The sequence below is a fragment of the Galeopterus variegatus genome, unplaced genomic scaffold (assembly GCF_000696425.1).
Source record: "Galeopterus variegatus unplaced genomic scaffold, G_variegatus-3.0.2 Scaffold17897, whole genome shotgun sequence".
NCBI classification, from domain to species: Eukaryota; Metazoa; Chordata; class Mammalia; order Dermoptera; family Cynocephalidae; genus Galeopterus; species Galeopterus variegatus.
In genome coordinates, this window is record NW_007744008.1 from 1 (window position 1) to 16,709 (window position 16,709).

Below are 16,709 nucleotides of genomic sequence, written 5' to 3' on the forward strand. Positions count from 1 at the left end.
CAAAAAGGAAAAAAAAAAAAAAAAAAAAAGTGGTTTGTACAGATCAAAAGGCTTGCATTTATCTGCTCCCCCTGTTTGAACATGTCATAATAAGAATCTCCTTCCAATCAAACATCTTCTTTAATAAAACAGTGAAGCCTTTCAGATATTTTGCTAAGAAATAGCTTTAATATATTACACATGAGTGAATTTAACTCAAAACTCTGATGATGCTTTTCTTAGGTGCTTTCTAAGAGACAACCCATCACAGTATTAGGAACCAATGTTTGCATTAGCAGTCCGGTCCCCTGCCACAAGACTATGGATGCCATCTGGTTTGCAAAGACTGCCTGCATCCCCTGATTATATCTTTAGCTTCCTTTACTGCAGTGCCTGCCAGGTGAGCCGCCAACCGCTGCAAAGGCAAAGAAACAGAGAGGCCTGGTGGGGTCATTCTTAATAAGCTAGCGTGTGAATACTAATCAGTGGTGGGGAAGCAGAGGTCACCCAGCCTGCCTGTTGGCAGGTAGCGATGTGCTCTGTGGCAGATGGCAGGCATTATCGACTCTCCACAAAGGCCTAGATGAGAAATAAGCACCAGGGCTGAATGATAGAGTTATTGAGATTCTGAGCAAGATGCAAGCAGATGTGATGTTTGCCAGTACCCACCGTAAACAATATGCCAGCAGAATTTTTAAAAAGAGCATGTGTGTACAAACATGAAACAGAACTCATTTGAAAAATATTAACACCTTCTTCGTCTTTAACCACATGTGCACCAAACTCAAGCAACTGCAATTAATGATCCCTCTTGAGGCAGCTGACCCATGGACATTAGGTCTCTGAAATCTACAGCTTCTAATGACATCAGGAAACACACTCGCAAAGAGAGAAATGCCTTCATTAAATTCAGAACCAAATAAATTGTCAAAATAAAAAAAAATACCAGGTACGCTGAGGTCACTATACACATACATTTGGTGGCCAATCTTCACTCAGATTGCAAAAGCCAACCTGTTGTTTCATATCCCATTATCTTCAGCTGATGAATATTAAACCCCTATATTAAATCATTTTGGAATATTGTCATGATCAAGAAAAATATTTACACTACCAAAATCATAGAAATGGCAAAATTCAGCAGACATTTGCCAAAGTCATACATAGATATTTTGGTAGGGGAAAAAGAATAAAAATAGTTCTGGGAGAAAAAGTCATTAAGTGTGCATGAGAAGTAAACAGAAGAAGGGACAGGCATCATCAAAATGCTTCTAATTCAGGCCCCACTCCAGCTGATAGATGAAAAACATACTCAAAGTCTTCAGATACTTCTACTTCAGACTTGCCCTAGATGCTGTGCTAGGACATTTTGGTTATATTAAGTTAAGTAATATTAATTTATTTGAAGTCATAAGCATATTCCCCTCCTAGAATGCTACCCATTCCAGAAAGACATAGCAGCAGGACAATCAAAATCCTTTTTACATTACACAAAACTCTGAAAGAATGAAGCATTGTGTATCGCATAAAGCTTGAGGAGCTGAAATTCTGTAACAACAACAAAAAAAGGAACCAGAATGCAGTTTATCCAGATGCTTTCTTTTCTCTTTATAAGCTTAAGATGCATGTGCGTGTGTACAGACTTAGCATTCCTTAGACTTCCCATTACTAATTACCATGGAAATCTTTTAAAATTCATTTTAATTATGGTAATGAGCTTTTCTTATATGATTCTTACCTGGTTAGGTTCATATACCATTAGTCTGTTCTGATATTGTGCCGTGTTAGTTACTCCACCTGTAATGGATTAACATGTGTTAGAGTTTTTCATGAATAAGAAATAGAATATTCCAACATAAGAACGAGATACAATTAAAGGAAAATTAGCTACTGCTGAGGATGTTTGTATACCCTCATGGTGAACCCATGACATAATTAAGAAGCTTATTGTTGAAGCAGTTTCATTTTCAAAAAACATTTCTGAGGCAATCCAGATGAGAGCAAGCAACAAGTATGCTGACATTACCAATTATGGCAAGCGAGCAGCTCTGCATGGCCAGAATTAGAGGTAAAGTACAGCAAGGGAGTGGGGTGAACATAGTACACATAGATAAATCTTTATACAATTTATGCCAGGGACATAGTTACATGGAAAATACTTGTCCTTAGCTAAATTGGCAACTTTAATGCTCTACCTCTGTACACTACCAGTGCTATCTTGACATCTCTTTGGAAGAACCATATCTAACAAAGGGTATTACTTATTAGAAGAGATCTAGAGCCAGTGCTGTCTAATAGAATATAAGAAGAACCACAAATGCAAGTCACATATGCAATTAAAAATTTTCCAGTAACTCATTAAAAAAATAAAAACAGTGAAATTAAATTTAATAGTAATAAATTTTATTTACCTTGATATAGCCAAAATATTATCATTTCAATATAAAATCAATGTAAAAAATTATTGAGATATTTCATATTCTTTTTTTATACTAAGTCTTCAAAGTCTAGTGTGTATTTGACACAGCACATCTCAATGCAGATTAGCCACATTTCAAGTGCTCAGTGAACTACATGTGGCTAATGTTGAACTTACTGGACAGAGTTCTCCAGTGCAGCTGATGTTGCAGTCAACTTTTTGAAGCCCTCATGATAATTACTTACATCCAAGAGACTTGACACCTGCTTAATCAAGAATCACTAAATAATCGTCACACTTCCAGCTGAGTTTCTCCTATTTGTCCTCATACTTCTTTTCATGCTTGTAGTGTACAGTGAGCCTTGTATTGCCCAGAAATTATTAATTTTACTTGAATTTTTACCATCAAATGGAAAAACTCTTAAAAAAAAAAACAACACATCAAACACCACAGTAGGAAATAACACCAGTAGATACTGAGTGTTAGGTAATAAAATAAGAGGAATGTGGGGCCCCCAAAAAAATCTCTTTATAAATATTGCCTTATACAAAGTTCTAAAAACTGGTGTAAAATGAATGACATTCTTATTTTAGTAAGTATCACAAAGAACCAGCTAAGTTTGCAATAAAGATCTAAAACTGAGCCAGACAAAAAAAGTTTCCTATTGGAATTTTTTGAATTTAAAAAATGTGTACTATTACAATACTGACCAAAACATTACATTTGCCCAGCTTGACTAAACTAGACAGGCTGCTTCCTAACTCTAGGCTTTCTTAGAGCATTTACTTTAGAAAACTTACAATTGTAAATTCTTTCTCTGCCTCTTTGAGAAGTAAATCATTTTAAAAGCTGTTTTCCACTTTTACAATCCAAGAGTATTTTCCTTAATGACCTGGGAGCCATCTCCTTGAAATGTAACCATTAAGGAAGACTGTGCCCTATCTCCCAGTTTCTATGGGAGTACAGGAGCCTAACTTTGATAGACACCAATTAGCAAACACAGATGGCCTAATCACAGAGAAAAAATTTGCAAACTCAGGAATAAATGAATGTGCTTAACACCCAGTGATCAACCTTTCTGCAAAAGTCCTTCAGTACTTTTCCATGAACTCATCTAGTGCTTAAAACACATCCTCTTAAAAACCTCTTGTTTTGATGGAGTTGATTTCAACCTGCATTCTGATCTCTCTCCCCTATTGCAATAGTCTTGAATAAAGTCTTTCTCATCTGTTTAACTTTGTCCAGTGGAATTCTTGCTGTGATGGTTCAAGTACTTTGAATAGGTCACCACCATCAACTCCATGGCCAGGAGTCAAGTCAACTAGAATCTAGAGGATTAGTGCCTAATCCTCAACTGAGCTGGAATAATCAATCAATACTAATGGATACATAAAGGGGAGGGAACCTGTCCAGGCCCATCACTGCTTTCCCACTCAACCTCAGTAAGGAGATTATATCTTTCATGTAATTGACCTTGGCTATTATTAACTGGAGGGCTATTTTTTTCTTTCTGAAGATTACAAACATTTTTAAGAGCAACAAAAGCTCTGTCTGTAGAGGAAAAAGAACAAAGAGAAATGAGCTTCCTGCCCTCAAAGAAAGTCTTCTCTGGATTACTCATTGAATGTCTCATCTCTAAAATAAAATTTTAAAGAAAGAAACATACTTAAGAAAGCTGAGGCTTAAAATTCTACATAGAGTCAAGATGTATATCAAAATAAATAAAGAGGTATGTTTGCTTTTACTCCCAATCTTCCCTTTCTAGTGTGATTAGAAAACGGAATGTTCAATAATTCTTTCTCAGCATAACTACACGAGAATAATCAAATCCATTGAGACCTCACAAGTCTTCAAGGTTAAAATGATTGCCAGTGCTTTTGATCTGGGCCATAAACACCAGATTAATGTCCAGCTCACCTAAAATCATTTCTCCACTTGAAAGGAAACAGAGCATAAACTCCCACCCATTATTTTAAAACTCTGAAAGTTTTTCTACTTGTTTTAGAAATATGAGACCAAATTAATATCTACTGCAGTAAACCATCTGTTTTATGACACTATTTGAAAATATTTACACTACTGTATGTATCAGATTCTGCCCATTATAGATTAAATGTACAACCAAGGATGAGAATGTAGTTATTACATCCCCTCTTCCAAGAGGAGAGAGAGAAAAACACAATTTATCTCCATGCTCTTCAGAATTATTATTTACTGTCTTCCACAGATGCATCTATAGTACAATGTTTTTTTAATCTGCGCTCTGTAATTAGATTCCTTATAACAACAAACAAATTGTCACACACAGACAATGTTTAAAATGAGATATCAGATTACTAGTTGGGAATAAAAATAAAAGTCCCAGTTAGTTATTTGGTTGATTACCCCTAGAATGTTAAACCACAGGAGGTGCCTAACAAACCTAGTGCGGTAACTTTTGCATAGGAAAACCTTAGAAATTGGTTCTATTGCTTTCCCCTTTGAAATAATTTACAAATGGTCATTTAAATAAAATCCACTCCTTTAATTTATTTTTTAAATAAATTTACAAAAGAAATCCAAGTTTGCAGCCCACACTTCTCTAGCAGTGTTACTCATTTACAGTGCTTTATCATCACAAGCCCTTCACATAACACTCTTCACTTTTAGATTAATCTGCTGAAATGAGATTCTAAGGATTTGCATACAGATTTGACTATACAAAAATAGATATGGAATTAATAATAGTCTCTATATGTTTTAATTTCTACCAGACTGGAGTACCCTTGCCTGCAGCAGTATTCCTGGCTTTAAAAGTCATCAAGCTGATTTGTCTGCTCTGGGTTATGATGCCACATGCTGCTATACTGTCCCCTGCAATCAAAGCACTTGCAAAGATAGATTCCATGCCTTCCTCTATTGAGTATATTTTATAGATTGGCAGTTTTGATCTCCCTCCCCCACCCCAGGGGGGATAATCTGCATCTTAACAGCTTTGCATAGATACATCTGTCATTAAATATGCCATCTTGAATCAGCATCCATTTTTAAAATCAAGTTTTCTCTAACTTTCAAGTGCCACAGTCAAAGTTAAGACTTTTCAGCCAAAATTGAAAATGAGCAACCTGTCTTATACTTTTGAACTGTGACGTAAAGATATACTGCAGGTTCCCCCAAAGTCAAATAAGTCTTTAAAAATTGCCAGAAGGAATGAAAAGTTACCACTTTGCTACCAGCAGTGAGAAATGCTTTCTATCATCAAGACAAGAGTAAAGCATTTTTCTTAAGCTTTCCTGTACAACTCCCCCTAAAATGTTGTGACAAATGGATGAATGCATACCGGAGAGAGAATGACAAGTGACTGCCAAACAAGCAACCTTTGTCTTTGCTACCAAAATCACCTACTCTCAAACTCATATTGTGCTCAAAAGCAACAACTGGTCGATGTTAACAGGGTCTATAAAATAGGTGCTTACAAAAACTGCTGTCACTGCTCTTTGGTCGAAGTGGGTCAAGTCGGATGGCACTGCTAATTTTTTTTTCCTAAGGACAAAAAAATACATGTTGATAATAGAGAGTCCTGCAGTAAACTCTAGGAGAAGCCCATGGTTCCTAATGCAGTGCTGGTGCACAACTAAGACAGAGAAGGATGCAAAAAATTGATCATTTCCATGCTCATAGATTGGAGCATGCTCCAGCTTGGAATTCTGCCAGCAAATTCAGGATTGAGGAAAACCAACTCAAGTTCTCTGAAACTCTCTTGGAGGCCTGCAGTGCCCAACTTCACGGTGGTCTTCGGGAAGAGTTTCTGGACAGGCTGTGGGATTAAATGGACTCTTTTGTGAATGTGTCCTTGGGGGAGCCATTTAACACAGCCAAGCTCAGGTTCCTCATACGCAAAACAGAGAGGGCTACATCTTCCTCATGGGTTTTAGATGAACTAGAGCACATGGCGTGGAGGCAATCCATAAGGGAAGTTTACTACAATACTGTAGCCATTTGTTTATTGAAATTTCTTACCATTTCCATAAAACGTACAAATACCTATGTGTGGAATACTGAACTAATAAATGAGTGAATTTTTTAGTCTGAAGTAGATTTCCTGTGATTTTTTTCCTAGTAACCAGAATTACTGGCTGGTTTATGTGGGTATCCAAGGACTTTTTTCCTCTTTAATAGTTTAAGCTCCTCTTCCACAAACTTGCTCCAATTATCAAAAGACTAAAACTTCACAATTAGTTTAATCACTTAAAGAACGACCTGGCATTAAGTCTGACTTCATTTTAGTCTTTTTTTTATAGAACTAAACTTATTAGCCCTTGGTAAAAGTGACATCATGGGAATATTTACAATAAATGCAAAAATAAATTTTTGTATTATGTATTTTTAGATAATGTTAGACTGTCCATATTTTCAGGATATTAATAATACTACATAAACAATTATAGCCAACAGTATTTTTACTAAATTAGCATTTTGAATAGGAGCATACTTAATTTATGTGTTAAATTCAAACTAGTATCCATATTATTTCTGTCATACTTCAGGAACCCACACAAATGACTAAGTAATTAATATACTCAAAACCTGCAAAAAAAGTCTCAAATTTGCAAAATATCTATAAAGAAAAGGTTGCAGCACTTGAAAATATAAATTATATTTATGTCATCTAGAATGAACAGGTATAAACTTATGACCCAGAAATATGTAAAGTATGTACCATGTGTTGTTTTAAATAAATAAAATGATAAAAGAGTAAAATCTCCCACAAGGCGGATGTCAACTAGGGTCACCTACCCTTGAAAAATCTCAATAAAATTTAATCTAATTCCCGTTCCTCATTCTGTAGAAAGTCAAAATGCTGCCTCCAAAGATTTCTGCACATTCCCAGCAGAGTTATACTCTCGAGGTCACCTCTGTCTGTATATTTAGTGTCCTGGCTTTGCTGCATTCTAGTTGGGCTTTTTATCTCCCTCCCACCATCAACCAAATTCTTTAGCCATTTCCCATTTCCATGATGTAGCCTCATTACATTACCGTTAATCATCTCTCCTCTTGGGAATAAAAGAAAATAACTTTGCATAATCTTAATAGAGCAATGCAGCTCACACTTTATGCTACCCTCTTCTTCTAGACCCATCTAGACAGACACAAATGGATCATCTAAACATAGGCAGTTCTCACCATGAGAGGAATTCTGGAGTCAACAGTTTGGACATTTTTTTTTTTGGACTACTGTACTGAAACTACCAACTTTAATGGCCAGTAGCCTACTATACTTATAACATGTAATCCTTTCAGAAAACAATCATCTAGCTTAAGCCATATTGTCACTAAGTTTCTGTTTACATTTTAACTTTGTGTTGCTGTTTATGTCTGAGAAACTGAACTACAGAAGCACAAAAAGGAAGACATTACATGTCTCAGTTCTGTGCCCTGAGAGAGACAGTGAAGCACTTAAAGACAATCAAATGCCTGTTGATTCTAAACAAATCTCCAGGGATCATTTTTCTTATGTGTATCATTTACTTTCAGTTGTATCATTTGGAAGTTCTGTTTTACAATTTAAACATGTTTTTCAGACATTTGCTGTAATGATGAACAACTAGTGGTTTAGTGGGAAAAGCACAGTTTAAAAAACCAGAGAGACGGGTACAAAGCTACAGTTAGATAGGAAGAATAAGTTATGATGTTCCATTACATAGTAGAGAGCTAGAAAAGAGGATCTTTAATGTTATCACTACAAAGAAATGATAAATGTTTCAAGGGATGGATATGCTAACTACCCTGATTTGATCATGATACAATGCATACATGTATCTAAACATCACATTGTACCCCATAAACACGTACAATTTTTATGTGTCAATTATAAGCAAACTAAACAGAGACATGGAGTTCAAATTCTAACTTTGTCAGATACTAGCTGTGTGATCTGGGAAGTCATTTTACCTCTTTAAGCCTCATTTCCTGGGAAGTGATATGAGAATAAACCAAGTGCTATTTCTTCAGGATACAGGTAGGTCGGTTTAGGATGAAAGCTTTGTTAATTATTTTTGGATGATGTAGGTGACCTGACACTTTCTTTCCTTCAAACCATTTTAGCTTTTCAAAAAGCATCGTAGAATAGTTGATTTCTGTTTGACTTCCATCTCAGTTCAATACTGTAGTGGTTTTGTTTTAATCTCTTTCAAACGGGGAGGCAGGGAGCAGTAAAGGTTGGAGCAAAATGAAAAGAGAAAATGTAAGTGCTGGGGCAGCTGGTGGCTAGAATCTAAAGCAACAAATACTTACTTCTTTTCTTTTTTTATTCCTTTTTGTCTTTTTTTACTGACTGGTAATGGGATCGCAACCCTCGGTGTCACGCCCGTACCAGGGACCGGCAACGGGATCGCAACCTTGGTGTTGCGCCCACACCGCGCTCAGCCAGTGAGCGGGAACCGGTCTCCACATGGGATCTGAACCCTCGGCGGGAGCACCGCCGCGCTCCCAATCAGCGCACTCTCCAGTGCGCCACTGGGCTGGCCCCAAATACTTAGTTCTTAGTGAACGTTCCAATTCACTAGGAACTTTTAAGTGAACATATCAAGTTATCAAGCTCCAAACCTCTTCCAGGCAGGTGGCTTCATCATGTGACAGCTGCCTCAGGGGAAACAAATGGGCATTATGTTACATACTTACTCCCACAACACTCATGGCTCCCCTTCAAGCAAACCTTCCATCCTGGACTCTCACCTAACTGGGATCCCAGCTTGCTGAACTCCTTCCAGTAGGATCCTCCAGGCTATTCTCAGCCTAGAAACTTTCCATCACAAGTGAACCAAGGATCTGCCTTCTCCAGTTCTCTGCGGAACACCACCAAAAAATAGGCAGAAATTTGCAAATGGGGCCATCACAATTTTTTGGTTTCCAATCTTAAATATGGGCTCTGAACACTTAATTATTTATTAACCTGTCAGTCCCCTCTCTGTTTTCTCTCAGAGGCTTTTTCTAAGCACTCTTCTCAGGCTCTCTACCTAGTTCTGACATGGCTCAATCTCAACAGAGCACTCCCGTCTCTTACTTAAATCCATCAACAAGGAACCTCCTCAGGTTCCTGCCCCTCACTGTGAGCTTACCTACTGCCACACTCATCATCTCCTTTCCTCCAGGCTTAGACTTTGATGGTCTCTTTCTTCCCATGTGCAAGACCCAACCCCCTCTCCAACTCCTTCCTGCCTGTTAAGGACTCTATGTCTCTTGTGGATATTGTATCCCCAGGACTTGTCACCATTCCTGGTACCTAGAAGATGCTCTCAGCATTTACCAACCAAATGGATGCCCCTCTTCCCCAAATCTTCAATTTCACTCACTTCTTTCCCTTTTCAACAAATTTGATTAATACATTTTCATCCTTAAAAAAATTTTAAAATACTCCTTTGGCCTTGGATTTCCTCTTCTAGCTATTCTCTTGTGTTCTCAGCCAAACTTCCCCCTTTCTTCCCTCTTTTCTTTCCTTCCTAATCTCCTTTTTTCTTCTTAAAGCCAAAATATTGTTTATTAATTTATAATGAAAGAATGTGGCTGTCTTATGGACTGAAATATGTGTGTACCTAGAAACGGCACATTCTCTTCCTGTACATAGGAGTATACAGGAAGCCACATGATAATTGGAAAATTGTCTGATAAGCTCAGATTGAGGGAATGAAGCTAAGATGAGACCCTGTTCATGGGTAACAGGCAAAGAGGGCCTTTATCCCAATGTATTCTACACCTGTGGTTTCTACTTTACTTTCTTTTTTTTTTTTCCTTTTTGTCTTTTTTCGTGTCCGGCAACGGATCGCAACCCTCAGTGTCGCGCCCGTACCGAACCGGGACCGGCAACAGGATCGCAACCCTCGGTGTTGCTCCCACACCTCGCTCAGCCAGTGAGCGGGAACCGGTCTGTATGTGGGATCCGAACCTTCGGCGGGAGTGCCGCCACACTCCCACCGGGCCGGCCCTCTACTTCACTTTCCAATCAAACCTTAAACTACAGTATTCTAGTTTTCACCTTCTTCCACTGCATTGAAAAATGCAGTGGCAATAGTTTGGACCTTGATGTCCCTGTAGTATTGGACAGCTCTCACTCACCGCACCTTTCTGTTTGGGTTTTGGTTTTACCCCTCCTCCTCCTCCTCTCCTTTGACCTCCTCCTCCTCCTTCTCTGACCTTGCTCATCCTGCACTCTCAGCCTCCTTCCTTAGTCCTGCCCCCCCCCCACACACACACACTGTACCCTCCTTACTAGTGTTTCCCAACCTTTTGCCCTTGGCCTTTTTCCAGACAATCTCTTGCCCATCTGTCTCCTCCCACTTTCTTCCTCCTCTTCATATTATCTCATTTACATTTGCTCTGAGAAACAGAAGACAAGGTCCTCTCTCTGAGTCTGAGGGGAGGGGATCATGAAGAAAGTGAGGAAGTTAGAGCCAGTGGAGGAGAGGGGTGAGAGAGTGGGAATAGGGTATGGAGAGGCTGAGAGTGCCACTGTGCTTGGTGAGCTGGGTATATACCCACCCCAAGCCCACAGGCTCAGCTGCCCAGGTACAGGCAAAGACAAAGTGGTTTGCTGCACTTGTCCAACACTGCATGTTTTGCTAGAGAGCAAAAGAATTATTGAAATGATTCGACCATAAAGTTCAAACGTGAGGACAGGGAGGAGTCAATGGATAAGTAGAAAATGGCCAATGGCCCAGTTAGGCTGGAGGTGCTACCTTTCATACCACCTGCAATAATTACTCCCTGCTTTGCACTACTTCTGTACTCTGGAAAGACTTCTATCATTGCCCATCACCTTCTATATTATAATTATCTGTTTAAAAGTTCGTTCCCTCTATTATACTCTACTTTGTTGCTCCAGCACTATTCCAGAACAGGATTTAGAGAGGTTAAAAACTTTGCTCAGATCTCATGATTGGTAAGAAGTGGAGGAAGTCTCACGTGTGTATGTGTGACCAGGGTCTATGATCTCAGCCCACTACAACCTGGTCTCTGCTACGCCTGATGTTAGCTCCCAATATTTTGTATATAATTGTTTAGATGCAAGTAAAATGATATCTGCACAGATATAGTAAAGTAAAGCAATGGTATTTTTAAAATGTTAATGAAATTTTACATTGTTCTAATTTTAATGATTAGAAAAACCAAAGTCCCTTTATTAGGTTTGAATAAATTGAAATTACTTAAAATGGGGCAATGCAAACTTTATATAAATTTAATCAAGACGAAAATACACATAGCTTCTAGGGAGTTGAAGAAGCTTTAACAAATGTTCTTTCATTAATGAAATATCTGAAATACCCTTTGATTGTCAGCTCCTAGAGGGCAGGAATTGTGTTTGCTGAATTAATCTTATTTATCTATGTCCCAGCACTACACTTTATAAGGATGTAGTATTCAACAAGAGAATCAAGCAAGCACTAAATATTGCTTTTGACTAAATGCAATAACATTTTTCTTATTTTTATAGTTTTAAAGTACTAATTTTGTGGTTAGTTTCTCATCTTGCTGCCATTTGATAAAAATGAAAAGATAAGTTGTTTTGAAAGATAAGCTCAGGATTAATTTTCCCTCACAAACAAACAAACAAACAAACGAAACCAAGGATCTTTTTAGTAGTTCACAAACTACACCTTACAACAGAGCATATATTTTAAAACACAGCTGCAAAGGATATTTAATGCTTGTTTTACTTCAATACTATGAATTTCAAATTGAAATGGAAAGGGACATTTGTGAATTGGGTCACAATGTGAAATGCTACAGGAGCCTGTAAAATTTGACTATCTCTAACATCTTAAATTAAATGCAAATGGGGATATCCATGCAGCCCAATTTTCTGAATTCCTCTTTGCTTGTCACATCTTTAAAACTATGGACAGGTTTCAAGATGTCCTGACCCCAAAATGACCAGAAAAAGGGGGAGGGAGAGAGCACTCTCGAAATGTTGAGTCTCTAAAGAAGAGTCTCTATTCATTTTGTGTTCTCTGGAACAGAACTAAGCCCCTAAAATCCACATTCTATAATCCATACCACCTCCACCTCTGGCAAAGCTTGCAAAATATCAGAAGGATGGAGATGACTCAATCTCTCATCAATTAAATTGGAAATACTTGATTATTTGGTAAAGGATAAAGAATAGCTTCCAACATTTTCATCTGTTCCAATAAATCAGGTTAACACTTCTAAATCAATCATAGGCAGGGTGAAATACACCTGTCTTTTTTTTTAAGGGGCCCATTAGCAAATCTAGTCACCCCTCCCTATTCGTGGTTAGATTCACAATTGATTTATTATAAGCTGGGCCCGAGGAAAGAGGCAGACGACTGAAGGTATTAGAAATGTCACTGGCGATTTCCTCTTCTTTCCAATTAAAGGTATTGTACTGTACACAGGAAAGTGAATTTCTCATCTTGAGTACACAGTAGGGAGAAACAAACCTGAGAAAATTGTGATTGTTTTCATTAAATATGGTTAACACAAGCAGCATACATTAGTGCAAAAAAAGAACAAAGAAAAAGCATTTCCTTTCACAGTAGGAGAAAAACAAAGTGAGATAGCAATAAGATCTGTAATAAGTTGATAGATTTAATAAAATGGAAATGGAAACGTAGACCCACATTGAAAGGGAAGTGAGCTTGACACCAGGATGATGGAACTAAGATGAACTTCTGTGCTTTCTTAAGCCCCACTGAAGAAGGTATTAAGCAGATCATATCCTTAAGACTATGTAATGGAAACTACAGCATTTTTTTTTTAAGCTAGGTTTTATAACCAAAAAAGAAGGAATATTTATTAGAATATTTATGGGAAATTCATACGAAATTTGGAAAATGCAATGCAAAATTTAGGAATACAGTACATTAACTAAATGAGTCAATGGAAGTAATGTATATTGAGAGAAAACATAAATTGCATTGATTTTGTAATCCCATCTTTTCGTTGTTCAAGTACAGACAGATCTGTTTCTTCTTTTAGCAAAGACTTATTTGCAGCCTAGTTTGAAGTTCTTCAGCAAAGCTAACAGGGCAGAGCCCTGGTAGTTATTTTCTTAACTGCTGAAGTATACATTTAAAGAAAAAGGAATAAGTCACTAGATAAATTAGATAAATGAGGTTTTTATTTAAATATATCTACATATACTAACACACACACACATTTCTAATGTTTATTTGGTATGTATGACCAGTAACTATTGGGTCCACTTCATTTATCCTCCTCCTTAGTCCTAGTCTTAATTTTATTCGTTAATTTATTGAGCACTTAAACCCTGACACGAGCTAGGTTTTGTCAGTGAAAAATCAGTGAATTTCCAATAATTGAGGCATCATCCACAGAAACTGAGACTGTGACTATTTCCCTTGTTATTGAAGAACAGCAGAAGGAAAAATAGGCAGAATCCAAACAAATTTAGTTTAAATGCAAGGGAGAATTTTGTCCAAGTAGGTAGTAAAAAACTAGAGATGATTATTGACAAAAGCTGAAAAGCCTTTGCCGGTGTACTTAAAAGTGATTATTCTAAGTACAAACATCAAAGTTACTCTTAATATTTAAGTTATTTGATCTTTCTATTCCTCTTTGTCTTTGATGACACAAGAATCCAACAAGTTCCATTTGGGTTACAAAACGGGTATCCTCCAACTGGGAGAAGATGCGACTTCCTCCTGTTAGAGGCACACCTTTCAAAGGAGAACACTTGAGGTCTTTCTCAATAATAGGATTGAAAACATAGGTTGATAGTGTGATGCAGATAACATATGCCACACAGACTCCTTCTGTACAAGCAAAAAGGCAGCTATGAGGGGCTGGAAGGCATATGTGGGTGTGGATGAAATAAGAGTGGCAATGAGTGGATAACTGCCGAAGTGGGGTTCTCAGTACATGGGGTTCATTATACTATTCTCTCTACTTTCTCCATAATCAAAACGTTTTTTGGAAAGAAAAAAAAAAAGGTAAACTAAAATAAAGCTCAAACTGTGTACCCACCAGTAATCAGTAAGAACAGGAGAGTAAATAGAAATGAAGGTTTAGGATAGCATGAGTAAGTACTATCACATATAATACAAAAACCTTATTTTAGTAACTTAAATCCCTTCCCTCAATGCACAGCATAACTATTACCTGGATATATATCCATTGCTATACCCAGCAAAATGGATTTACTGGGCTTGACTTCTCCTGCCTTGTCTGATGAAATGGCTCCTAGTCGGGCAGCCAAGAGTGGAAGAAAAAGCAAAGCAACCTAGATAAACCACAAGCTGTGCAATATAATCCATGAATAATCAAGAGCTGACAATGTGAACAACAGAAGGTTTGGTAGAAAAACAGGTGTGATGGACCATTAATTTTCATCTTGAATTTTTACTCCTGTAATCACCCAGAAAGTCACAGAAAGGTCAATTACTTCCAATTACATTGTTCTCTATAGAGTAGGTGCTCAATAAATGAATGTTAATTAGCTAAAATGGCATCCTTTGCTCAATTGTTCAATTACACATGACCACACTAACAAAGCTTGACTTTTAAATGTATACCTCAAGGAAAGTGTTTTTGATAAATCCAACATATGAGGCATGTTCTACCTGATATCCAAAGAAGACCATCAGCCACATATCCAGCATGACATGAAAGGGATCGGTCAAAGGACTGCACAAAAGTCCATTTGTTCTTCTTGGGGCAATATCGCTCCACTGTAGGCAGAACCTGGCGCAGTTCATTTCTGCCCCCAACTGCATAGAGGCATTCATCCACGGCTGCCAGCACGAAGTGCTCCCGGCAGTTTTTCATGGATGCTATCTCTGCCCAGGAATTACTGCGGGGATCATAGCGACAAGCAGTCCTCACGGCACAGGAACGGCCACTGGCATGCTCAACTTCCCCTCCTGCTACAAACAGGAAGTCGCCCATGACTGCCACACAGTGGTGGCTCCTGCCCACGGGCATGGGAGCCAGCTCACTCCAGTTGGCAATGGCAGCTATGAGAGCATTCTCCTGATCAACAGGATTGAAGTACCGAAGTTCCTTGACTTTACAGACCTCACGCTTTTTCCCACCAATGATATACAGAGTGTCGGACTGAAACCGCGGTTTGGTCCTGCGAGTCTGCCAGACGGGCTGTGCATAGATGCTCTGATGGTATTCCAGGGCCTCGTTGACAAGGGCTGTTGCGGTCTCACTTGCTTGGACGAGGGGGTGCGACAGGGCAACTGTATGGAGAGTATCCACATCCATAAGGCCAAAGCGGATGTACTGCAGGAGCTCATCCATGTACTGGTAATGGCAGCTGTGTTCCAACCACCTCAAGGCTAGCTGAAACAGAGGGAAGTGACATGAGAGGACAATACAAAGGTAGGAGAGAAAGAGCAAGAGCAGTGGCAAACAGGCGGATCACCATGCATTCTTTCAGACATTTAATACCATTTTAATACAATTTTTCTTTCTTTTTGTCTTTTTCGTGACTGGTAAGGGAATCGCAACCCTTGGTGTGGTGTCGCCTGCACCGCGCTCAGCCAGTGAGTGCACTGGCCATTCCTATATAGGATCTGAACCCGCGGCAGGAGCGTCACTGCGCTCCCAGCGCCACACTCTCCCGAGTGTGCCACAGGGCTGGCCCAATACAATTTTTCTTACAGTGTAACACTGGAATATTTTGATACCCAGATGAGAAACTTTTTTTTTTCTGTATTATGAGAGACACAAAAGAACTCAAGACATTGTTTTAGGGTTTAGAAACTATGTTAAGCAACACTGAGGAGGGCTTAGCATATCATTAGGAGTGAATGGCAATTGCTTTACAAAAAATAAAAACTGTGTTGTAAAACAGCCTGTTCCCTTCTGTTTCATGCCTTAGAGGCTTGGTACACCCCACCACCAGGAAATGTCAACAGTGAGCACTGTCATCACAGCTCAAGTAATATATGTCAACCTGTGAGTCAAAGTGCTGTATCAATATGAGTAACATAAGAAAATATGTGATCATCTGAGACCACAGGGTGTACTTGAGAGAAAATCAATATGACACTAGTAGAATGATTTAGAAAGAAAAAAGACGTTTAACCCCCTCCCCTTTGGGAGATATAGCAGTCAGGAAGCAAGAGAAGAAAAGAAAGATAGCAACCTATCAATTTTAATTTTTTATCTCAATCAGTTTTCACCTTGAGAAACTGGAGGTGTGTTTCTGCACATGTAAGTTGTTATCTGCACATGGAAGAGGCTGGAAATTTGTTAGAGCTATTTTCACAAAAACAGGATATAGAGGAGATTACCTTTGTATTATGGACACAAGAGCAGAATGTAACTCTAACCTTTCTATTT

At 38.4% G+C, this 16,709-nt stretch overlaps 1 protein-coding gene across 1 annotated transcript; it reads right to left on the bottom strand.

The window, feature by feature from the left end:
* Positions 1 to 1,717: 1,717 nt before the first annotated feature.
* Positions 1,718 to 15,674, bottom strand: LOC103582787 (kelch-like protein 32; the record flags this gene model as incomplete). The annotated part of the gene is made up of 2 exons (XM_008564288.1): positions 14,978 to 15,674; positions 1,718 to 1,776 (listed from the first exon to the last, which is right to left on the bottom strand). Coding segments are annotated over exons 1-2 (744 nt in total), but the record flags the coding sequence as incomplete, so codon positions are not given.
* Positions 15,675 to 16,709: the final 1,035 nt, after the last annotated feature.